A 25,990-nucleotide genomic window follows, 5' to 3' on the forward strand; every position below is an offset into this window, starting at 1 on the left:
ATTTCGACTTTTATGTGTACATTTATTTTCTTAATTACCAAAAAGTATCTTTCTACGAGATAGATCTTTGTACCCTAAACAGGATAAATAGTATGAAAGTATAACAAGAAGAAACTGGATGGACTTGACTTTTTTTAGGGGGATATAAAGTACATTTAATGTTGATCTTGATGTAGGCTTAAGTTTATTTTTGGAAAGGGGCCCTTGGCATTTGAGAACTACTGATACAGTGAGAGCGGTTTTCCAGAAAGCAATAAAATGTAGACTTATCATAACATTTCTGTGAAGCAGTACGTCCCATAACCAATTCATCATTTTCCTCTCCATATATTAAACCTTATGACTATATTTAAAAGCCCTGTGACCTAAGAATCAACTGGGCGTGTGCGTAGCTTGCCAACCCACAAAGGATTGAGAGTGTTCCGCCACTTGCTACCGACAGGTGGTGCTGTCACTGCGTTATACAAGAGGGAGTCTCTGGAACGTCCCCACTTCGTCCACGGCCCGTGACGTATTTCCTGGGGCTTGTGTGGACCTCTCCGGTGGCACACCACCGAGGGATATCATGACTATTTATAACCAGCAAGTCTCGCTTATCAAATGTTCCGTGCTTTTTCCGCGCCGTCGTCGTTTCTAGCACTGCTGGGTGCGAGACAACACGCCGGATCGTGCAGCATGTAAACGGAAGCTGGTAAGTTAAGCCCTTCGTAAGTTTGCTGTTAGCTCCGACACATATTCAGACTTGTTTTGGTGATTGTTCGGCGTTTGGCTTTTCCCCCCCGGTACCAAGGGGACAGCAATCCCGGGTGGAACACCGTGGACTTGTCGAGCCCAGGTGGCTGTCAGTTGCTCCGGACTGCGAACTTACACACACCGTAGTGACGTTGATCGTGTCTGGTTTAACTGGGTGATGACCCGCGTTGTATTTGTATTTGTACAAAATAAGATACGCTTTTGCAAAGGAATGTCAAAAGAAGAAGAAAAAAAAGGGGAGTCCGGGGCGCGTTTGTAAAGTCAGCATCGTTAATCTACCGTGGAAGTCAAGTTTGCGTTCCACTTTATGGTGAATTTCGTCGGGAAAACGGAGATCGCTTGCCAGATAGATGACTACGTGGTGGTGTCACGGACTTGACGTGTGAGGCGAGACCGACAACACGCTTCTCTCCGCGGATCTCGTGCAAACCTTTCACTGGAGGCATTTTATTGAGTCTCCAGGCCGGAGAAGTTTGTTTAGGAATTTTAAACTGACAAATGCAATATCAAAATTTGTTGTGGTTTTATTGACAGTGTTTAGACTAAAAAGACGATTTTGCAAAAATAAGACTATTGATTTTGGAGGGTTATAGATGTTTATCTCTCATTTTAAATGTCATGAAATCTTAATTGTATGATATTTACTGATTCATGTAAACCAGGGGTGGAACTTTCCAGGTAACCTTTTAGTATATTTTTTGTTTCCTTTGTCTCAAAAGCTTATTTTGTTCCTCAGACATTTTATGTAGTGGTGAATAATACAATTAATTTGAAGCTGATCTTTATTTCGAACACAACTTTGTAAACCTCAATACAATCCCTTGACCATTTGTATACTCTTATTATATTTGAGGCAACAGTACAGTAGATGAAAAGGAGGTATGTATCCAAATAATCAGGATATATGTCGATTGGTCATGCCTGGACCCCACTCTGAGGTTTGAACAGTCGACCCACGCTTAATCTATTGTGGAATATCATTGAGGTTGACAATGAAAATGTCAGTCGGGACAACTAATGTGTGTCAAACGTTTTTATTAGTGACACAGCTTCAACCACAGAAAATGGCTACAAATCTGAAGTAGTAAATGTTCCCACAGCGTGTGTTATTTTTTTTTTATACAACATGGTAGATGAATTCTTGAAAGACACTTGTTTTGCTGGCGTTGCCTTTGCGAGTCGCTCGGTTTTCATCCGTTCAAGTATTGTGTAAGGATTTCAATAGGCTGATGTCTCCCTTAAAAACTGTGAGATGTTTCAGGCAAAGCTTGCCCGTCACAGTTTTTAGTTTGTCGTATTTAACAGAGAAATTAAAATTAATTTTATTTCGAATGTTGGCGCTTCACATTTTTCTCTCAGAACTCCTCCGCTCGTATTAAGGGTCATGTTTTACCGCAGTTGTGGATGGCACTTTGAGAAGTATTTCTCATTTCTTGCCCTTCTGGCACCCCCTCACCTTCATCTTGGAAAAAAACATTCTCAAATGGAATCCCCCCCAGAGCTCGGAATAAAGTGGAAAACAATTTGTAGCGGGGAACCTGACTTTACAACGCCGTTAACGTAAATATTCTGTTTTGCTGTCAAATTCTCAAGCGCACTCAAACGAACCCCCTGAGGAACATTGCCCTTGGGTCATAGATTCTGAAAAATGTTCTCGCTGTAACTGTTACACCTCAAATAACGAACCATTTACAGTTTCTGATTTCATCGTTATAAGCGGCCCTTAAGGGCCAAGCATAACTAGAGTGTGACCTGCACAAAAACCAAGTTTGACCCTTGTGGTCAAGGAAGGCAACAGCCCTGCAATGAGCCTTAAGTCTGATAGCGGGGAGTCTGTCCATGTGTGACAAGCTTTGGACCTGCATATGGGTTGCCTGTGATGAGCGTATTGAGATGGTTGCTTTTATGTATTCTGTGATTGGCATCCAGGGTGCACTTTGTCTCTCTCCCGACGTCAGCTGTGTTGAGCGCCTAATAAAAGTATCGATCTGCAATAAAAAAAATCCTCTATGAATTTATTTTTTTAGATGCTTTGGGGGTGTTTGAGGCCAAAGATCACCTAAATTTGCCTTTTTTACTAAATCTGCTCGAAACAAGCTTGTTCAAACGGAAACCATGACTATGAAAAAGAATGGATACTGCGTGAGTCATTCCAAGTCAGACGGAATCCAGACAAAGAAGTTGAACTTTGATTTTGCATATGTGGTGTTTTGCTCCTTCCGTGGCTGTTTGGTCGGGGCTTGCTTTTTTACTTTCAAACACACCTTGTTTTGCATCGGGTTACATAAGTAGAGTCGGTGTGGCGTGTTATTTGAACAGTATGATTATTGTAGGGCTGCAATGATTAATCTTTTTATATTAAATCTGTGATGTTAAATTCAATTAATTGTCCAGCCCCAATCTAAATTGTGGTGCTTTATCTTTGAATGTAAACGGATACGAGCCTGGATCCTTTTAAAGCACGTTTTAACATTTCGAAATGAAGACTATACCTATTGTTTACGAAATAAGACATTGAGTGAGAACATTTTAGAAATCTGAAATGAAAGCCTTGTTCTCTGGAGGTACCAGTAAAACGCCACATTTAATAGCTCTCGGATGGTGCTTTATGTTTTGTGGAAAAGACAACAATTTGTGTCGCACTGTTTCTGCCTTTATACACTTATAGTTTCTAGTTTAATGATTTCGATTATGAATTTCTGTATTTCCTCTGCTGCAAGTCGACTGTCTGACATGTGGTATCATTTACTGTGCTCCCACACAAGACCACTCGCAGTGAAGACGGTGGGCTTTGCCTCACGTCTCTGGTGAATAGCAAAATAATTCCCGCACACACCATTGCTTGGCTTGTGTGTGTTTGTGCACTTTTTATCTCTGCTGTGAGGCAACTGAGTGGCTGAGCCTGTAGGTGAGGTCACACACATCTGTATTTAACGTCAGTGCATACTAACCTCAAACAGAGGTTTGGAAACGCGTTTACTCACGGCAGCAACGGAGAGAGGACAAAGTTGAGTAAGTTATGCTTCAGATTTGTCTTGTTTTCTTATTTTTCCCTGAACTGTGTATTTTCCTTTGTTTTAGTTTGACTAAATGACTTGTTGTCCTGACATTTGACGACAGTTCAAACTATATTGCAAACTATAAAAAAAAAAAAAAAAGGTTCTGTTGTGGTTAATTTCTGGTTGGCAGAGGAATTTTAAAGTTTGCTTTCAGTGTATGGAGCCTTTCTGAAAAGAAAACAAACACTAAATATCTGACCTACAGTATAAAAAACATTTTTGCAAATGTTAAGATTACTTTAGAAATGGATCTTGGATTGTTTGGTGTGTTTGACTTGAATTTCACAAGTAAGAAATTATATATATTTATATATATTTTTTTACCAGTGCAAGCCAGTTTTTAAACAGGCTGAGTCCATTGATCATATCAACATATTCGTGTTATTTTCACTGCAAGCAGGTTGACTTATTCCCGTAGGTATAAGATGTGTGAGATGATTTTTACTTCCTCGATCCTGCGAGTGAGACAATAAAAACTATAATTACATGGATAGATGACAGATTGCGCAGAGGACTAAAAAAAAACCTGAAAAACATTTCCCCTTCAGCGGAACAACAATGTTATTTCCCGCAAATTTTTCTTTGTCATTGGACTGACCTGAAATAATTTTATTGCGATAGCTGAAACATCACTTCACTGCATTGTCCTGCTAACAGGTGACTGCTACTTAAGTACTTCCACGTATTCCCCAAAAAAATCATTCAAGTTGTACGGACAGTTTACAGACACGTCTCGACAAGCGCAAAGTAATATGACGCACATTGATTGTGCTGTGATGGCATAAAGACAACTTATCATCGAGTCAATGGGTGGAGCAGTCCCTGGAGACTGTACCATTCTGTGAAGACTGCGTTAAGTTACAACACAAGAGACGAAGTAAACACGTTTGACCGCTTATAGTAGGAAGGAGTGAATTTAAGCAGTTCTATTCAAAGCATGGGAATCAACCTCGTGTTCAAAGAGACACTCAACAAACTTTCAAAAATGAAACCCGCATCCAAAAGAATAAGCTGCTTCAGAGTGTTTGGACTTGACCACAAAAAAAGAATGAAACCTGTTAATTTTAGTATTTGATTTGTCTTTCATGATGCCAGATCTTTTTTTTTTTTTTTTACTTCTGCTGGGATTCTGGCTCTTCATATTTTCATCTAACTTCCCAAATCTATCTGGCTCAAAGCCGCTGTTCCTGTTGCTAAAAAACAGGAATGTTCCAAAATTGAAAAGTTGATCCACTTAAGCCAACTGAAACCACTTTGAAACAACAGCAGAAGTAATGACAACTCCCAGTGGCCCCATTTGGACCACTTACATTTTCGCAGCTGTACTTGCCCGTCGGGCTGCACCTATTGAGTATTTTTAGAATCCAAGATTCTATTCATTATTAAGAAAACTGGGGAAAAAAATGCATCTTTTCCCACGGGATTATTGTTGTTTATTCAGCTTGTATAAACAAGCCCGTATAAACAACAATTACACATGAATGTTGAATTGATAATTAACGAGAGGGTGTGACGAACTCTCCAACCGTTTTGAAAATACAATACGTTCTGATTAATACAAAGGGCTACTGCAATGATTGACCCTTCTGAGGCTGCTTCAAGTTCAAACACGTTCATTACGAGACATTCATACAACGGCTCAAATTGATGATTATTTTTGCAATGCAGTAAAGCAACTGTTCTATTTCATCCATAAACTGGTCAAAATGTTTCATTGCAATATGTTCTATGTGGCCCCGCTAGTCTAAATGTGATATATAGATTAAAAGTGCATTTGTGGAATATGAATTAAGCGACAAACTCCACCTGTTTTTAACCATCTGAGCCATTTTGCAACTTTCTGTCGACGGAAAATGACATTACAGGTGCTCAGGGCTCACATGTTTTTTGAGTTTTGCCATGCGATGGTCGCAAGATGAGCCATGATTGGTCATTGAGCAACTGTGATGTCATGTTTAGTTGACCGCAAGTGGCAAAATAGCCTCCCGAGTGATTGATTCATTGCTGCATCCGCTAGATGTCTTTCTTGCGTGGTACCTCGCAGCTATGCAACACTTGTATTTATTATTCACGTGTGTTTTCCCCATCAGGTAAGCTGTGGCCTTCCTTCTCATAGTCTCTCCATGCACCGGCAAGTACCGTGGGCTGCCCTGCCCTGGCGGAAAGGTGCAATGCTCATAGACTGTGCTGCTTCTGGAGACCCCATGGCCCACGGCACACCAACTCCGTCTGCCAATAGCCGACGACCCACTCTGGTGCAGTTGATATTGTCGTCCCTGTTGATCTTGCTGGTTTCTGGGCTGCAACCAGTATTGGGTCAGAAGGTCTACACCAACGCATGGGCTGTCCATATACCTGGAGGTGGGGAGGAAGCTGAACAAATTGCCAATAAACATGGGTTCATCAACTATGGACATGTAAGTTGAATATATTTTCTGCTTGGGTTGTTTAGACTACTGTTCAATTATCAGGCTGTTGTTGCACGTTTTTCAGTTTTGTTTCCATTCGTTCTGGCGGGCTCAGTCTCAGATGTCAATAGGCACAATGTTTACAATGCTTAGTAATAGCAATATTTTTGTGTATGCATCTTCTGGGGCCACTTGAATCAGTTTAACATGCTGTTTTATGGTGCGCCTGCCTGTTCGGAAAGCTCTTTCAAAGCAACAGGCTTGTATATCTTGGTCATGCGGCCAAAGAATGACACTTTCCTTTTGTGCATCACTAATGTGTGTCTGATATCTGCAAAATTTGGCCTTGGGTTTCCACAAAAAAGCTGATCACGTTTATCCACATCCGGTGGGTTTCAGCAGGATAATTTGTTCACCGTGTATGCTTTCAGCATCTTGATTACGGTCTAGAATGTGACTACTCTTTCACTGAAACTAAGCCATTTTTTTTTTTTTTTTAGCTTTGAACAAACAAACTTTTGAAACCTTTGCTTATGGGGACTGTGGTTTGTGAGCAATGCGTGGTCAGAGTTAGCCTTGTGTGTCTAACGCTGCTGTGTCGCAATTAGGATGGTAGGATAGAGAGTTTGTGTGGTGATCAAAGTCTGCACGCAGCTAGTACCATGCCTTGAAACCATTTCGGAAAACCCAGTTTATAATGTCAGTGGAAGCTTCTGTTTTTGAAGGCACCCCTGAAACACAATGTAAAACACCAGTATCACTTCTTTTAAGATTGCTTTGGAATTAAATAATCCAAAGGTTTGTCCGTACTAATCAAGTAAAACACCTTTTTGTCAGTGAGAAAAGTCACAATCTCCCCACCGACTGCGCTGGCCAGTCTCTAAGCATTAGCCGTTAAATGCTGACAATAACATCTTGATCACCCCCATTTGCCTTTTCGCTTCAAACTGTAATTGTGTGACTGACTGATCATCAATATTAATGTTCTTCAAATGAAGAGGACTTTCGAAGAAAGTCTTCCGAGATTGGCTGCACTGTCGGATTATTAGTCCATTTTGGAACAGGGGAATAATTAAACAAAAGTCAAAGTAATTCAATTAAGAAATCGGCTGACTCACACAGCTTGGTATTGGGATTAACTGCCAGCTTGCTTCTTCGTACGGTTGTTTTACATTTTAAAGACTTTTTCTTGCCCGCATCATCAAACTCGCTGTGCCTCTCAAATGGAAATAAAATCGGATCGAGTCGCCGTTCCATTCCACTGATATTGACGTCATAGTGTGGCATTAGCGTATACGTTAACATCAGCAAGAGCTGTCTGGAATGACACATTTAATTAGTGAAGGAAAAAAAAAATCAATTGAGTTGTCTGAGAATGGGATCAAAGTAGACGTGGGGATCAAACTCCAAGGGGAAAAGCTTCAGCTATGCTCAAAAGTACAAGAGTGCTTTTTCCTGTTATCTGTTGAGATTGACTCCTCGTTAAAGACCTTGAATTTCTTGATTCTGCCTTAAGCCTTTTTTTAAACCAATTATTCAGTCTTGCATGCAGCTCATGAATTTTTTTTTTGTTTCTCAAGGGAGTGTCACGATGTAACATACTATATAGCGGCACTAACCTCTGCTCCTACCTCATATCATGGGAGTTGAAATAATTTAACAGTGTTACTTGACAGCTAATATTTCCTCTAGCAAAATACCATCCATCTATGTTCAGGTTCAACAAACAAACTGAAGAAATTAAAATGATCATCGTAGTTATAGTGTTTATACTTAGTGGTGAAGTGCCACATAAACTCGAATGTATGATGCTAAGAATAACTTTGTCAAAATGATCAAAGGTGTTTGGAACCCCTTTTATTATTCTGCTTGAATCCTATTTTTAATTATCTGAAGACCTTAAAAAAGGAAGAAAAATTCTGCCTTAATTCCAGACTGGAATCTATTCTGCTTTAGTAACCTGTTCTGCATGTTTGAGAGTATGGATGATATGCATGGCATTTCTAGTGCAAAAGTGTGGCAGTTTACATACATGCTGGGATTAAGTATCTTCTGGAGTTCGTCATTTTCTTTCTGAAAAGGAAAAATAGGATACCTGACATTGTAAGGAGTACCATTTTAACTATAGCAATATTGATGTCATAGGGTATGTTTCTAGACCAGGAAACAAATTCTAAATCAACAGTAGCATGTTGCAGCAAGCAACAGTGATTACGTGAACCAGTCAAAAATGTCCAATATCCTGGCGGACTGGTTTATGTCATTGTTTTGTTTGACAGTCACAAATCTAGACTTTTGGTCAATTCACATATGTGGGTGTTGGCTTTACAAATTATTGACCAATCTATTGTAAGGTGTGAAAAATGGCCTGCTCTTTTTGATGAGGCAACGTTAATGGTGGAACAATCGAGCCGTTTTTGGAGTCTCCTGAAAAGTGATGATTCTGGAGGTACGACGAGCCTTCAGTCCGACGCCAGCCATATGGTGTAAAAGTTTTATATTGGCCAAAACCAGCATGTTTCAAAGGAGACTGACAGCAAGAAATCCATAATTGGACTCGAGAGAACCGAAGCTATGAACTGCAGCGGCGAATAAGTTGTTTTTTGGGGGGGGGAATGCTGGAAAGACATCTAACATGATTGGACCAAAGATTATGGGCGAAGACTGTGCCTGCTGAGCACTGCAAGGAGCAACTCCGCACGATCCGCAAAGGTGTTTTCTCTATTTTACTGCATTGCTTCCAAATGCTGCTTAACTAACTGAAAAGAAACAACACCTCCACAAATGCTTTGGGAGATTACATATGGAACAGATGTATGAAATTAATTTATTCAGCATGGCCTTTTTGGAGATAAAAAATCAATAAAGATAAAGATGGCTATGGAAAAGGATGGACATTTCTCAAAATTTCCCTTATCGACTGCAGAAAAAAAGAGAAGACAAAAGTTTTAAAAAGGCAAATAATGCTGCTTGTAAGAGTGCCAACTTATCCATCCAGTTTAACTTAACAACATCTCCGCTGGTTGCAGCCAAATTTGTAGACACATTTTGGCTCAGTTGTTTTATTACCTTGAGGTTCTCCATGTTTCTCAAGTCAACCACGTAACTCAATGTCAACGGCTATAGATTTCCACCATTTAATATTTTATTGTAGTATAAAGCGTGTTTTGTAAGTGTATTTATTCGAGCAGTAGCATCATTAATCTTTGATGCACCACTCCGTACCTCAACATGCTCCGGCCCACTTGAGCAAACAAACTGCGCAACTGTATAACAAGCATAGTTTTTGCCTTGGAGATGGTGCGGCCGCAAAGAGGCTTCTAAGTCCAAGTGTTGGATCTAGGTCTTTCGTGTTTTACACTCCGCTCTGACTACACCATCATTGATCAGCAGCAATGTCTTTAGTCCGAGGGTTACTGTGAACGAGCTTGTTTTTATTCTGTACTTTGGCCTCTCATGAAGAAGTAGGGCTTCACATTATTGCAGCGCATCTGCTCCTCTTTGAAAGTTAATGAACTACAGAGATTGACTGATCTGGTGGCGACATCACTGCAGAGAACATGGAGCTGATACACCTGAATTAATGGACCTAAGCCATATTGGCCATAAAACAATTGAATGGTTGGGAGTAGTACATTTGATTCATTTTATTAAGCTAAAGTGTAGAAATGAAAATGCAAAGTCTTATGGGCAACTTGAAAGTATTTTAGTTGCAATAAATTCAACAACCAACCCAGATAGTGAGTTGTGTTATTTGTGAATCTCCAAACCGAGAGTTTTTTTAAACTATGAAAATGTGTCGTGAGTTGATAACGTTAATGAGTTTGGAACTGAAAAATTCTATAATAAAGGGAAACGTTCCATTTTCAGTAATATCGTGCTCTTTAAGCACCCAAATAAATAAGATCAACCGAGACTACCAAGTTCAAATGAGACATCTAAAGGATTACCTTTAACTTGATCCATCTTAGTGGTGTTGTTTCTAAACATAGGATGATTAAGCAAGGTCATGTGACAATAAGATGCTTCATGCTTCTTCATTCCACTAATTCTGATGCAAAAGGGGCCTTAAATCAGAAGACTGTGTCAAACACACTGAACAATGCCGTTACAGATATCAAAAAAAAGTTTAGATCACAATGCTCAAATATATCACCACTAAGTAAATAATTTAGTGATCAATTTAGAGTTTTAATTTATGAATAGCCATTTGAGCAGTTGCAATGCCTTGATTTTAGTGAAGTTAGTACACATTCATAGAACTGATGTAGACCAGCTCATAGGACAGCTAACACATCCTAAGAAAAAAGAAACACAGATTTGTCAAATGTGCATCACTAACACTTATGTACCAACCAACCTCTATGATGACCCGAACAATTATGTAAGGACAAATTCAAAAAATAAGTTTATTTGCAGGATGCTACCTCCCACTGACAGCAAAGAAGTGAACATCCACATTACCAGGGGTCTTAAGAGTCGTATTGGCACTCACTCACTACTCAGCTCTCCCACCGCCGTGTGATTGTGAGGTGTGTGTGTGTGCGTGTGTGTGTGTGGTGGTGGGCGGCAGACCCCCACACAGGTCAGAGGGCCATAATAAGAGCCAGCTGTGCCGAGGGGACGTGGAAATATATGGACAGGCACCTCTTCAACCTTCAAGAATGTGCATGTACGCACACGCGCAGAGTAGGTTGAGGCATTTGCGGAATTTCCGTCGGAATGTAAAGTCGCTACCTTTTTCACTAAGCTTCAATGTGATGCTTGTCGTGCCCGTCATAGTGCACAATAAGATGTGAGAAATACTATATTAAGCAAGGCTGTCAATTGATCTCTTCTGAAATATGCAAAGTAGGCTTTGTGTTTGATCAGCTACTGAAAAAAACCCCAAAACAATAAATGATCTGATCAGAAGATGGAGAAATATATCTATTTAAAGAACTTTTTTTTTTTTTTTTTATTTCTGAACAGTCGACGGGTCATTAATCGATTGGCAAATTATGACATTACGATCCAACCGATCAGACTGAATGTTTATTTTCTAATGATTTGTCGTGGGTGTCTCCATTCAAGCTTCAGAAGATCCTAAAAGTGAACAGTGCCTATAAGCATGGGTGGAGGTAACAAAGTCATCATTTCGAGGAAGGAAGCAAACTCACTGGGTTCAGCTGAACTGACTCATGTGGCTGTGAGATAAGACTGTTGTTTGGAGGCTTTTTAATGCTAATGACTTTTTGTTACTGCTGTAGACGATTTTGGCCCTCATTGACGCTACGCTAGACTGACGTTCGAAAGAAATGCAGCAAAGATCAACTTCAGTTTAGAAAATGCTAATCTTCTGGCCTTGTACCACTTGTTATGGAGTGTGTGAAGTGTTGAACAAGGCTTGTAATGACCCATTCTCCCCCCCCCCTTGCATACATCAGTCTCCTTCGGGAGGCGGGGCAGACCGTTTGGGGTGCAATTTGAACAGGGCCGCGATCTGATAAGCCTTTTACAACGAAAACAATGAAGTGGATGTTTAAAAGTCTCTGTGAAGCAGCACTTTAGGAGGAATTTATTATATAGTTGGAGCATTCTATCATGTCTGAAAATGTTTCTTCCTCCCTCCCGATGTAACACGATTCCTCAATTGTAACATAGATGTTGTGCTATCATTAGTGGGGGCTGCAATATTGAATCCCCGAATACCTTTTATCGAACAGATCCCGTCTTCTATATTGTGAATAATGAGGTTGCTGATAGTGAAGTGCCGCCGATGGAATTGGATGCCTTATTGAGTCCATTTCTAGAAGAAGCAAGGTACATCTTGGACCAATCAAACAGCCTATGGTCAACTCTCAGGTACTTACCATTGATTGTAACTCTCTGTAAATAACGATGTCTTCTTGCCTCTGGACAGCTCTTACTAATGTCTTTGATACCTCGTAGCTCTTTCCAAATGGTAAGGTACGTTAGAGAGCTGTCCCATGTGGCACATATTCTATAGTTTTATTATTATAAAGTATGCAATTAAATCTGGAAAGATTGCAGGGCAGGGATTTTTGCCAGACCAAATCAAATATGATGTAACAATCTAAAAATAGGCTTTACTTTGGATCGTATTTTTCCTCAAGCACGATAGTCAAAGCTCTAGTCTAAAATATTAATGTGCGCAAACTTTGTTCTTTGTGCAAATAAAACTGTCAAAACAGGAAAGAAGCAGCCGGAAGGGAGCTGTATTTCCCTAAAATGTACTTTCCATCAATAAGTCTTGGGCGTTATGGCCCATGTGCCATTTTTCTCAAAGTCACACTCTTTAACGTTGCTACTGTGAACCTGCGGGAGAGCTTCAGAACACTCCATTAAACTCAGGTGCACGGGCGTTGGCCTCCCTGCTGTGAATTCAGACACACGGGAAAGAGCACATTCCTCAGTGGAGCCAAGAGATGATTGAAATGGTAAAGACAGAAACTCAGGGAAATGAAGATTCCTCAAATAGCCCCAGTGGTCCTCCGTCAGGGTCAGAGGAACCTGTTTGCTATTCCTGTCCATTTGCAGCGCTCCATCATTGCTCCAAGGAGAGATCAAATTAGACACCATCTTATGAGCTGTTTTGTCCCCTTTTGTGCAGTATTATGCGTTTGCCCGAGAACCAATCTTGAATCTCGAGCCTTTTAAAATCAGTCAATGGGGGGGTGGGCAGTGTGTTTGTTTGAAGTTTTGAATCTAATCATGAATATAACTAACAACTGTCCAGCACAGCTAGCTAGCTTGCTTGCACTTGGAATCCAGCAGGAGCCCACCCTGGGGTCTGAGAAGCAATTTACCTTCACTGAAATGCTGAATTCACTTTAAATAACCTCTGCTTTTCTTTTCATTGGGGATTTTTTTTAAGGACACCCTCAGAAAATGCAGTACAGTGAACTCAATTTATCGCAGGGAATTAGTTCGGGAACCATCTAAGAGATTTTCTTACAATTGTTTGCACCAGTGCTGTGTTTTAAGATGGATTGTTAAAATCTGCATGAATAATTTGCAGCGTTGTTGAATTTTATTCATGTATCGAAATGTGTATTAATAACTTCCTGAGAGCAAATTGCCATCAGAAGACTTAATATTGATGACGCACACAGTTGTACGTGGTTATCAAAATCAAATCCATCTAATACTTTACAATCAAAAATGATGCCGCTGTCCCGGTTTGGAAGTATTTTACTGAGCTGTCGAAGATAGAAATCTTCCATTAATCCTTATCATGTCAAACGTCACGATACACTTTGTGCCCATGTGACAGGGCTGTCTCGCATGGGAGGACCCTAGCTTCCTGCCTTGACCCTGTTCAATTTCCTCCATCTCAGTTTAGCTTGCCCTCCTTCTTGGTGGCATCTTCCCTCCCCACCGTAGAAATCACACGGTCATGAGCGCACGCACTTTCTCTGCCAGGCTAAATAGCAATGAATGCAGTTGAATTCCTCCGCTAATGAGGTTGAGCTCATTAAGGCATCTGCATGAAACTCTACAACACGTTTGAATTAGGTAATCCCTCAACTGTTAAAATGACTCTAATGGGGCAAACTTTGATCTCAAGCCAAGTGAGCATAAAACATTGTTTCCGATTTAGTTTGGCGGACAATTACAGCTGGGACCATTAATGATGTGTTTTTGTATCAAATCAAGCAAAATGCTGTGTCAAACCTAAACTTGTTTTCTGTACAATATTGCTCCTCTTAATTCTTTAATATTGAGAAAGAAAAGGCCAAAGGAGAGCCTAAAAATGGGACTGACCCTAACCTCTGGGCTAACTTGTGTGCCCGAATTGCCTGACTAAAATGAAATGCATTTAGCATTTAAATGAAAATACAATTGGACACTGAAAACATTCACGGAGCTCTCAAGGGCTTCCTTTTATTCTTACGTGAAGTGAACTACCATGTTAGTAACACTCGTGAGACATGAATGGTTTGCACAAGTCATTGGCCTCGTTGCCGTTACGTAAGAGCGAATAATGAAGCCCATGAGAGCGATAGAATGTACACTGTGCAAACAACAACACCTTAGAATTTCAAATGTTTACATTTTGGTTAGAAGGGCCCATGAATGAAAATGTAAACGCAACGATTTCGTCTTACTCCCATTTTTTCCTCAGCTGCGCTCAAAGATGTAAGGATTTTTCTACAAAAGCTCTTTTTTTCCGCAATGATTGCTCACAAATCTGTTAAAATCTGCCAGTGAGCACTTCAATCCATTTGACAGCTGATTGGGTAGTTTGGGCACCATACAATTCAGTACAACTGCACAATTTAGGCTGGCCCCTTATTGCGGGCAGCCTATAACCATGCAGTCTGTCTTTTCAGCAACGTGATATGTTTACATCAGTGAGGTATCTCGGCAAACTTTAGGTAGATTTTAGGCTAGTTGGTGAACAATATTTGAAAGAAACAGACCTTGAGGGCGAAGTCTTACATCTTTGAGGTGTTGCGGGTTATCCTTCCGTTCAGTCGACATGTGCATGTTGTCTTTTTCTTGCCTACATTTTCCTACTTGTCCCTCATAAATGCAAAGTAAATAAATCAGGAATTTTTGTTGCATTTCTTTCACATTGTGACTTATAAAATGCTGCGGTACATGTCGTTAGTCATGTCTATCGGCATCTATCTGTGCACTATGGATGAATCAGTTTACCAATAAACAAATATTTCACAAGGTTAGTAGTAAACTTCTGAATATTAAATTTACATTTTAATGTACTTTTATTTAGCGTAATGTACTTGTCTTGTACTTTAAGAGAATGAGGCAGTGTTTGACTTTGTTCCTGTATTTTCGAAGTCCTCAGACCCATCTTGCGACTCTTTCAAAAAGCACCATGTGACTTTCTTTTGCTATTGGAGATATTTTGGAAAGTCCCTCCCAGATTTAGTCTCGGTGATATATGCTTACTTCTATCATGTCCAAAATGCTCCACAAATGTATGTCTCATTCAAAGAAAAAAGTTCCTTGTTCCAAAAATAAAGTGAAAACAAACAAAGCAATATATCACAACCTCAATTTGACATCCATACATAAAGTCCACCTGATTTATAAAGCACACTGTCGATTTTGGAGAAAATGGAAGAATTTTATTGTCCAAAAAATCTGCTACTTGCCCTTTGCTTGTTTTTGTCCAGCTTCATTGTATACACAACACAACTATTCTTGGAGGACAATTTCAAAGTCTCATTTTCTCAATTAATCCCAAATCACTGAAGCACAAACAAAATATGCTAATGCACAACATTCTGTATGCTTGAATAAACACATAATGTGTCCAATGCAAAGTAGTAAAATGCGTCACGGGTCGTTGCTCTGGTTTAACTGCACTAATGGTCTCCCGTCAATGGAATTAACTAAAATCCACAAGTGCAGCCCGTGACTCCATTTTCATATCACCATAATGCACCGCCTAAATCCCCGCTTCTCCTATTTATCTTTTTGTAAAACATAATTATGTAAACATTGACAGCAGCTAAGACGCAAGACCTTTGCATGCATGGTTTCTCAGAAGGTGCATAATGCAGAGAGTGCACAAAATATATTTACAAAATAAATTATATGCTACCCGGAGAGACCCCGATAAGCCTTTTCTGCTCTTATCTGTGACCACCTTACTGCATCAGTAATGGTCACTTTGAAATTCCGAATCTGCCTTTTCCAGCTGTCGTGAATGGCCTTTCTTGCCAAGTGGAAAGTAGTTAAAACCACAGCAACAATGTGGTCTGAATTAAATGGCCGAAATCATTACCCCTTAAGCGTCTGTACTGATTATCAGATGATGGTTGGCCTACAGTTCTGGAATGGACATTCTTGAGTGTAATGTGGGAAGTGTGCATGTGTGAATAACTTGGTCATGGATGAGTTGTTCTTAATGAGAGGTGAACTCTGGAACACATGCATGGAAATGTATGTTTTCGTGTTATCCTAGAAACGAAACATATGTGCTGAGAAAACGGCTATCAAGCTCCATTTTAGACTAAAATATTCCCAGATAGGAATTGTGTTGTTTACAAAAAAAAAGTACTTCACAGCAAGATATTTAGCACGGACAGATATTTGGAACACTCCAGGCTCAGCTCTTTTTGTTTCGCCTTTGAAGTCATTAGCTCAATGGATGAATTGATCACTTCATTGTTTCTTGATAGCACTTGATGGACCCCCACCCACTTTCCGTGCATATCTTTGATCAGTCCTACCTCCCCAGATCGTATCTCAGCCTGACACAAAAGACACTCTGCTCCTCTTTTCTTGGCTCTTTAAACTGAGCACTTTTCCACTTTCATACCTCTACCTTCCTTCCTTTGAGATTTCTTTAATGGGTTCACATATCCATGCAGTCTGGCAGATAAACCGTATCATTGACGTGCGGTTATGGCGAGCACACAGAGCTGAATATTACTCTTTAAAGTGTACCATCCCTCTTGGATGTTGCATATCTCCCGTCTGTTGGCTTTGTGTAGGGGACTTATGCGTCCGACGGCTGGCTGCATTCGGTCTATTTATTTTGATTTAAACACGATTCAGGGATTAGTTTGGCTTCTTTTGGATGAAATAAATGCTACAACGCGAATAGGCAATATGCATTGTGTTATCATCGTCATATGCCACATTTTGAAGGCTTACAATGCACGTCGCCGTGTTCCCTCCCTGAGTTATTGTCGTATTTAGCTGGCTGTATGGAAATGTGCTGTTTTAGTATGTGCAGCAACCACCACCGTTTTGCAGTCCAGGTTTTCCCAGTGAAATCCCTCCGGTTTCATCTGGATAACTAATTGAACAGCTTGTGGAAAGGGACTCAAGGAACAAGCCAGTTTGATGTTCACAAAACATATTGATAGACGAAATGAAATGGCCTATTTGAAATTGACAAAATATACTTGTGAAATCAGCAGGGTACATTTTCAGAACTGGTCTTTAGTGTTGACGCCGCTTTGATGAAACAAAAGCCCCGAATTCACTCAGTACTGCTTTTTTATCGGCGTTTTGTTGACTGAGAGATGGCAACAGCTCTGGCTGGCACAGACTGGTCTTATAATCACTCTGGTAAAGTACGTGAAGTACTAACTGCTTTCTCGTCAGGGACATGTACGTGTCAACAAAACATGTCTTTGTTTGTGTATGGCTGCGGAATCACAGAATCAAGGAAGAACCTTTTACGATACAATGGTCCATTATATGTAATGTAAAGCAATTGTTTTCGGTTAAAGTAGCTCATGAATAAATAAATGGTCTTGAGCAACATTCCAAAAGAGGTGACAAATATGGAAAGAGTCTCTGAATGTTAATTCCTTCCTCTGAATCAGCATCGCCTCTGTTGGGTGCAGACAAGTAATCCGTTCCATTTATCCAGTTAAATCATTTAGCGATTATTATCCCCAGTCGGCAAATCGGGATAGAAAATGGATGGATTTTCATAATTTCATGTATTCCTTTTGTATGACTGCATATTTTGGTTTGCTCTTACCCCGAACTTAACTACTGTGTAATTGTATTCCAGGTTTTTGGTGACTATTATCACTTCAAGCATCGTACCGTGGCGAAGCGATCGCTGTCTGATCATAGGAGCACACACGTCCGTCTACTTAAAGATCCCAAGGTAAGAGGTTTAAATGTCCAGAATCAAATTTTTTTTTTTAATTGCATTTGGGAGAAGAAACACATTGGTACTCTGATCTTACATGTCTTTATGAAAGCATTGTAAATAAGCTTGTATAATTATTGTTATTTATTTCATATCAAACACAACTCTCATCTTAAAAAATAACCCGAGGGTTAATTCGTAGCCTTTACAAATGCAGGTAAGTGGTAGAGGTGAAACGGCCAAAAGCACATTCCTTGTTCTATACTGTTGGTTATTTTAAATGTCAGAAATGCCTCAGCATCTATTTGGGCTGTTGTCATAGGAGGACTGATGGAAGCTGAACAGACTCTTCCCGGAGGAGGCCCGCAAGTCATAAACATTCCTCCGCAGACCTCTAAAATTCAGTTCACTTCAGTCTTCTTGACTGATCTTAATGGAAATTTCACATTTCTATATTTTCCAGTCGTCTTGCAAGTCAGTTTGAGGTTAGCTTGAAAATGAGCCCAAAACCTTCTCCACTGGGAAGGACAAAGTGAAAATCTGTGTGAAATTAATATTCATAGCAATATGAGGCATTTTGAAGACAGTTGCTACTTAGCGATAAACACTGGGAAAGAGCCTAAACGGGTTTTTTTCCCCCTGTAAATTGCATTACCTAAGTAACCTAATGGAACAAAATCAAAATATTCACAAGAACATTTGCCCATATTTTTGTTTGCTGTCTGGGACTGTCATAGTTACATGTGAGTATTCATTAATCAATCATACTTTTTTGTGTAGGGTGGATAAAGTTATAATCTAGCCGATGCATGAAATGATGAGTACGATTTTTGATTTTCCACTGAGTCATAATGCCTTTTTTTCCCCATTTGGTGGATGGGTAAGTTTGAACTGGATGCTGCAAAGAAAGGGGTGAGAAAGGCTGCAAGACATTTAATATAGGACAATGATGATCAAAACTTAAATTCAAAATACAGTTTTCTGCTCTTTCCCAGTGTTGGCAATGGATGATTTGCCAAGAGATTCAAATTAAAACAAATATAATAAAAAAATGTCCTTTTATATTTTATTCAAATCCTTATTTTCAGTTTATTTCCCAAATTCAAGCATATCCAAGGAGACAGACAGAAGTTAAAGCTTATTTAGAATGCCACAAAAGATGGTCCCTTCAAGTTCAGGAATACAATTTTTCAGCCAGATGTAAAAAAATCATGAGACTGGCCAGTATTTTTTTTTTCATAAATACAACTTTTTCACAACAGTTCAAATAGCCTCTACTGTATAATTTCCAGCCATTTACTTTTAATGCCCATCATAACTTGAGTGGTTTTGCTGTGCGGCTGTGCAGCATAGGTGCTGTCCGGGGAAAAGAGCAATCGTGTGCCGCTCTTGTTAGAGCTAAAGCCACCTCCCTCTCTATTTGGGATTTCCTTTACCACTGGGCCTCCATTTCCTGTTGTTGAATTCCTCTGTTCCCCACAGCACTCAGAGAATTTGAAGCATAATCCTTTCATATATCCTCCTTGTAAAATTCCACACTTCCATTGCGAAATTCGACTTTTTCGAGTTCACAGCCCACTTGTTAACTAACCAAGATGGAATTTGAATAAAAGATGTTTCCTCCGTGTGTTTATTTACGAACAATAAAAATCTGGACCATGGCCAGATCTCATATGCTGTCTAACAGAGAACCCTTTTAATAGGCCCTAATGAGGACTTAAAGCCTGGCTGTGTTTGCTACTTTCATGCTAATCGTGTATGAAGGTTATTGGATGAGAAGGAATCGTAATGTTTTGTTGTGAATTTTATTTTATTCTTTTTTTTTTCGTCTTACTGATGCAAGGGAGTAAGTCAACTGTGGATTCATTATTTTCTTTTATTTCCTGGCAATTTCTTGCACCCTTTGATTAATGAGGCACATTTGGCCAGAATTGCTACAATGGTCACTACCTAAAACCAAACTGAAAAACAATGAAAAATCAGGCAGATTAACAAAAGAAGGAAAACACATTAAATTGCCCTTGACAAAAAAATGGCGACGCCCTTAATATTTTATTGCGCAACCTTTGAGGCAAACGTTCTTCACTTCCAGCTGTTTTCAAAGCAATGTTCCCCCACATTGCCGGCTGGTTTTAATCATGTTAACCGATCTTTCAAGAACCATAGAAAATTGTGTTCTGTGACAGTTTACTTACCGGACCTAACAAAGAGGCCCTTTTCATCTTTCACCAGAAAATAAAATTTGTCCTTTTCATATTCAGTCAGTGACTTTGAGGATAATAGTTTTCGCTTCTGTGACACCTCAAATTGAAAAGAACAAAAACAAGATAAGAAGGGCTTTTTGATGGCAAATTCTTTCCAGATGTTCTGACCATCAGTGGATTTTTTTTTTTGGTACATGGAGTTCATCATTTACTGTGTTAACTGCGGCAACCTATTTTAATCATTGCGACACACTTTATCCTAACTACAACAACATAGACTCAAGTTTATTCAATAAATTTACTGTATATACTGTTTGAGTGGAGGTGCCTAAACGTGGCCCACTTCCAACACGTCACTCATAATCGCGACAAGCCGAGATTCCACTCTAATCTTGAACTTTTATTCGAAAGTTATTCTAATCTTAAACCCAAAGGAATCTTTTAGTCCTCAAAGTGATTTACGAATGTGAACTTCACAGACAAGCTGGGTTAGGACCTCTTCCACACCTACCCGCTAAAAATGGTACTTGGAAGTGGTGGTAAACGGTTGGATTCCAGTTTAAGAATGTAAATGTCCAGAGCAGTGAATGAGTTACTAAAACTAGGAAAAATCCCCAGTGTGTTGGGACTCATTAATGTGCCGTGAGAACTCCCAGGGTGTGGCATGGGAAACTATCAAATTTAAATTAATTGACCTTTGTTCATCTATCCTAGGCAAGAATTTTAGAGAGACAGACAGAAGATATTAACTCTCCTCTGTAAGATAACAGAAGTATATCATGGGAATGCGTATCCACTTTTTGTGACATTTGTGTAGGCCTGCGCTGCGCCCTGAAAATTTTCAAACTTAAAATGTGCCTTGGCTCAATAAAGGTTGGGAATGACTGCACTAATAAAAAGCTGTTATAAAAGTGAAAGGTAAAGGTCAGATAATATGACTGTTTTTAGCGCTAGCGTCTACTTAATATATTTTAAAACAGAATATATATTTTTTTAGGTTCAAAATATACCAAACTTTAAAACATTTTCTGAAACAGACGGTTTCCTTCTAACCTATTTCTTTTTTGCAAAAAAATGACTTATCGCTTCATGCCACATGCGTAGAAAAGTGAACTAATCTGTACTGCTGTGTAAAAACAAGCATTTTCAATGAAGAGAAATTCTTTGCAGTACTGTGGGTAGGATTTCTGAGAAACACATGAGCTTTTGAAGAGAGTCAAATATGCTGGCTGCACATAACTGTCACTCTGCCTGCAAAAGACGCTTTTAAGTCGATACTGCTATTTTCCTTAAACAGAAATCCAATAAAGGCCGGCGGAGAGAAATTGCTCACTTAACCATTTAGTCCACCTTTGCCTCATTTTAAATCTCACTATACTATGTTATAATGACATCACAGTGCAGTGTGAATTTTATTCCATTATCTTGCCCTCGTCCAATTTCTGTATAAGGCCAGTGGATGTTTAATGTAGTGCTACGCTACGCTAAATGCAAAATAATTAGGACATATCGTCATTATGCCGACAAGAAAATTGAAGACAAAATTGGTTTCCACTTAACAGCTGCAATAGCCTCCACTTTTCTACGATGTCTCTACTAGAGTTTCGTCAGTCAAGTTATTAAACACCATACTTATTCAAGCATTATATATGTTGCTTTATGGACTTGCACACATTCTAGAACAGAAAAGGCTCTTCATTAAATTATCCCCATGTTCCACTTTAGATAACCACTCTTTAATCTTATGGAGATACATATTAAATTATTGATAGATTTCCTTCCATGAGGTTTGACTGATAAGAGGTGGCAGAAAGTAATGAAAAAAAACGTACGTATGATTGTGTCACTGTCTCTTGGGAATTGAAGTCGAAATCTCTCCGAGTGCTGTTCCCGCTGCTACTCGAGATCGGCATCCATGTCCGAATGCACATACACATCAATCAGCAGTTGACAGAGCGGCAGTCTCTGTAGCTTTAACACAAGACACCGGCAATACATCAGCTTGTCTCTGGAAGTGAATCTTACGCTCCATGTGCACGGACATTCAATAACTTTATCTGCAGGTTGCCACAGCTGAACCACATCCTTGAATCTCCCTCACTCAAACTGCGATAGTAACATAAACCTCAGCACAATTAAGACAAACGGTTGCCATTATTTCTGACTCTGTTTTCTTGATACTAATGTTGACCGACTTTTTCCCCATGCTTGTTTCTGTGTTTAGGTAACCTGGGCAGAGCAACAGGTAGCCAAACGTAGGAAAAAAAGGGATATCTACGTAGAACCGGCCGATCCGAAATTTGTGGAGCAGTGGTACCTGGTGAGTTGGCATGTGCATGTGTGTTTCTGCGTACTTGAATTTGTCACTGCAACACTGGTTGAGCTATCAAAATAAATAGTCAAGCCATTTGATTTATATTGCCCTTAATTGCAGAAACATCTGAAAGCTTTTCACTTACCCAGAGGTGACAAATATTAATATCTTCTTAACCCTCAGAAGAGCAAAGGAAAATATTCTTTTTTTTTTTTTTTTTTTTTCCCCCAAAATTATTTTTATGTTCCACTGAATTTCAAGCTACAAAATGCTTCGCTAACTACTCCTGCGAGGGTGCTTTGATTCGATGAGTAGTTGTCAAGGGGCTTGTTTTTAAACAAAAGGCACACATTGTTATGCAGAAATGGTATCTTTCAAACTTCAATAATGATACAAAGAATTGATGAATTATGAATCAAACGTGGACACAATTTGTTTGGGAAAACATTTTTAATTCGCTTTTGAAAAACATGACAGCACAAGGTTAAAAAGCTTCTCAAAGGTTTAGTGTCAATAGAAACTGGAGCAACACCTTCGCTTTTCTCAAATCCCTTTCACCGCTAGAACCGGTTTTGCTTTGATCAAAATGTATACATGCACTTTGCAAACATGGCTACAAAAGAGCTCGCTGGCGCTTCGGCTGCTGTCTGTTCCATTTCTTTTATTCATGCGTTGGGAGACAACCAATTTTTGTTTACTTAACTGGAAAGAGAGATGAGGAGAGGGAAATGACACAACTAAAATCACTAGTTTTATGTCTGATAATGGTGCAGTTGATGAACTGATGCAATTAGAGGCAAACTTGTTACATCTTTGTCATTCTTCCAAACATATTGTCAATGACCATGGCATCTGTTGATTTTCCGTCCGTCTCGCACGTTTTTATCAGCATTGTCACAGCTTATGTTGAAAAACTTGATTTCCTTTGAAGAACAAACATCGTTGTCTGGTGGGATGCACTTCTAACGCCATCTGCAAGAAGAGCCCACTGGATCAGACTTTTTTGTAAATATTGCAAACTAGCTTTGAAGCAGATGAAAGCCTCAGCTTTGAAAAGGTCAGATTGAATGTCAAGCGCAAATCAAACGGCATACAAAATGATTTGTGAGCCATCATCCAAGTCTCCAGTGTTTTGCTCGGCATTAATGACAAAGCAAACTTGTTGCACTAATACTTTATGACTGAATAATGTCTTTTGTGGCGTGCCTTATTGCTTTCCTGTTATTTCCTTTACACCAAAACTTACCTGAGATGACATATGTTTGTTTGAATGAACATTTGAAAGGAGCCATTTTGCAGTTTTTTTTCTTTACCGTGTCACAATGAATCAATATACAGGGAATATGTTTTCATCCGCAGTACAACACCAACCACCGTGACTTGAATGCCAAAGCTGCTTGGCAGTTGGGCTACACAGGTAAAGGAGTGGTGGTGTCCATCCTGGATGATGGAATCGAAAAGAATCATCCAGACCTCAGTCAAAACTATGTAAGGTTTTAAATAAAGGAAAATACACCATCTTTTTATATGAATATGCTCAAATATAATTTTCACAATTATCACGGTATATCACAGGACCCAGATGCCAGCTATGACGTGAATGACGGTGACCCGGACCCTCAGCCACGATACACACAGCTTAACGATAACAGGTACATGCAACATTTTTTCTATATGTGATTGTCGGAAAATGCATTTTTCTTTGTGTTCTTCAACCGAACTAAACAAGCCTGATAGCGTTTCATCCTCTGGCACGGCTAGAGTTATTTCCCAAAGGATGTCCAACTGAAGGTGCTCAGATACTTTAACTTTTTATGCCTCACACACTCCAAAAATGTACAGTTACCCCCCCCCTGTAATGAGCCCGGGCCTCATTTCCATAATAGCAGTGACCTTTTATTTCTTTCTGTGCCACCAGGCCGTTAATACTGTAGAGGTGGTATAAGAGCAAATCTGCCCTTGCGTGTGAAGTAAACAGATTTATTGAAGTGGCCTCTGCAGGTGGCATTAAAGGTTGTTTATTACCACAGCGACGTCTTACAGAGAATAGATTGAATTAAGTCATCAGAATTAATGAAAGCAAGCCATTCGTTTGGCTCTGAAAGAACCCGCTTACAGTCTGTCATCTGTACGACTTGTGACTTGCCCTTGGTCTTGACTGCTTTTCAGTAAATAGTGCAAATAGTGAAAGAGACACACATTTGCCTCTTAAAGCATTGATGCAGGTCTTTTTCTGTGATTAGAATTCAAATTTGTTTAATCAATTGCTTTATGGGTCCCAGAAACGATCACCCACCAAACATCGTCAAATTCCAAACTATTGCAAGCATATGGGTGAGCCAGGCGCTGAAGGAGCTGCATATTTTGACAGTAGTGCCAAGGCAGACTTAAGCACCTCTCGCGGCTCATGGTGGCCCCGAGCCCAGCTAAGACACTTACTATTGATGTTCCTCTCTTGCCGCACCTCTCGCTAACCCTGGCTCATCTCAGCCCTTATCTCTTGCCACCCGGCTCCCTATGCCTTCCCCGTGGCAAGATGGAATGAGAGGCGCACCGTGTTTGTGTTGCATTTGTGTGTCTCGCCCTTTCGGTGGGTCGCTGCAGATGCATGTGCAAACAACCAGTGGGCAGGAAAAGGGTGTAAGCTTGCATCAGACTGAACGTGTCTGTTCCCCTGCAGAAAGCCCAACTGTGTTCACCTCCATAAAGCTGTCTTTCTTCCCCAACATATGGGCCGCAATGAGGATGGCTCGCTAGCAATGTGACCATTCAACCTCTTGTTGATCTAAGAGAGCATGCTGTCGAGATGGTTTTTTTCCCCAAAGTTTCCCATCGGGATGGTTTACAAATGTGCATTTTTTCAATCTATTTATTTATTCCTCAACTCCTGGTACTTGGCTCATTTCTACTGGGTTGACTGCAGGAGATGCCAGCATAGTCATTTAAAAGAACTACATTTTTTTTATTGCCCTGCAGAGTTTCTCTTGATGAACTTAGGCAAAAATGTTGTGCTTTTACAAATTCAGGGTTGTAGTGCAATTCATATTTATTTTTACTTGACCGTTTACTGGCACTATATTTTGTGTTCTCAGCTCTATAAACATTAAGACCAATTGGTAAACAGGTTCATTTTCACATTGGTAAAACCATAGCCTTAATAGCCTCCAGGATTAGCATGCGTTGGATTTAGAATGTGTGATGAGCTCCTTGAGAGGAAAAAAAAAAAAAAACCCCAAGACATCTCGGTTTTAATTGAAAAGGCGCCTTTTGTTAACGCTGCAAGCCCAAGCAACTTCTGCTAAATGTTCAAATTCAATGAAACTAAAGGTTTTAATTCAGCAACCAGCAAGTGCCATTCCATTTTACAGCAGCTCATCTGTAATGTTCAACCGATGTGTAACTTTGCTTCACAATGCAACTTGACAAAGTATTTTGTGTGACTTCACATCAATCTTTCATGAATGTTGCGGAGCCCAAGGAATGACCACAGTATCAAACAGCTTTTTTTCCCCCTTATCCTTGTACTTTATCAGCAGACCCAGTTTTGAATACTTTTCGACGACAATAGCCTTTCCAAGGCATAGCCGTGTAACTAAATATTGGTTATGGTTTTGCACGGTGACAATGTTGTTGTCAGTTGCGGAGTTGAATACTGATCT

The 25,990-nt window shown here is 39.7% G+C and overlaps 1 protein-coding gene across 2 annotated transcripts in view; it reads left to right on the forward strand.

Annotated features, from left to right (window-relative positions):
- The first annotated feature begins 484 nt into the window (after positions 1-484).
- Positions 485-25,990, forward strand: part of furina (furin (paired basic amino acid cleaving enzyme) a) — a 42,044-nt gene continuing 16,538 nt past the window's right edge. Inside the window, exons 1-6 of one of the 2 annotated variants that reach the window (XM_085906884.1) lie at positions 485-691; positions 5,903-6,229; positions 17,730-17,828; positions 22,242-22,337; positions 23,691-23,819; positions 23,907-23,983. In XM_085906884.1, the coding sequence (XP_085763010.1) occupies positions 5,936-6,229; positions 17,730-17,828; positions 22,242-22,337; positions 23,691-23,819; positions 23,907-23,983 (695 nt within the window). In that variant the 5' untranslated portion in view covers positions 485-691; positions 5,903-5,935. Of the gene's footprint in view, positions 692-3,611; positions 3,766-5,902; positions 6,230-17,729; positions 17,829-22,241; positions 22,338-23,690; positions 23,820-23,906; positions 23,984-25,990 lie in introns of those variants that run through there. The other variant, XM_085906885.1, reaches the window with a different exon arrangement.

The sequence above is a fragment of the Syngnathus leptorhynchus genome, chromosome 3, assembly GCF_054491065.1.
Source record: "Syngnathus leptorhynchus isolate UIUO chromosome 3, UIUO_Slep, whole genome shotgun sequence".
NCBI classification, from domain to species: Eukaryota; Metazoa; Chordata; class Actinopteri; order Syngnathiformes; family Syngnathidae; genus Syngnathus; species Syngnathus leptorhynchus.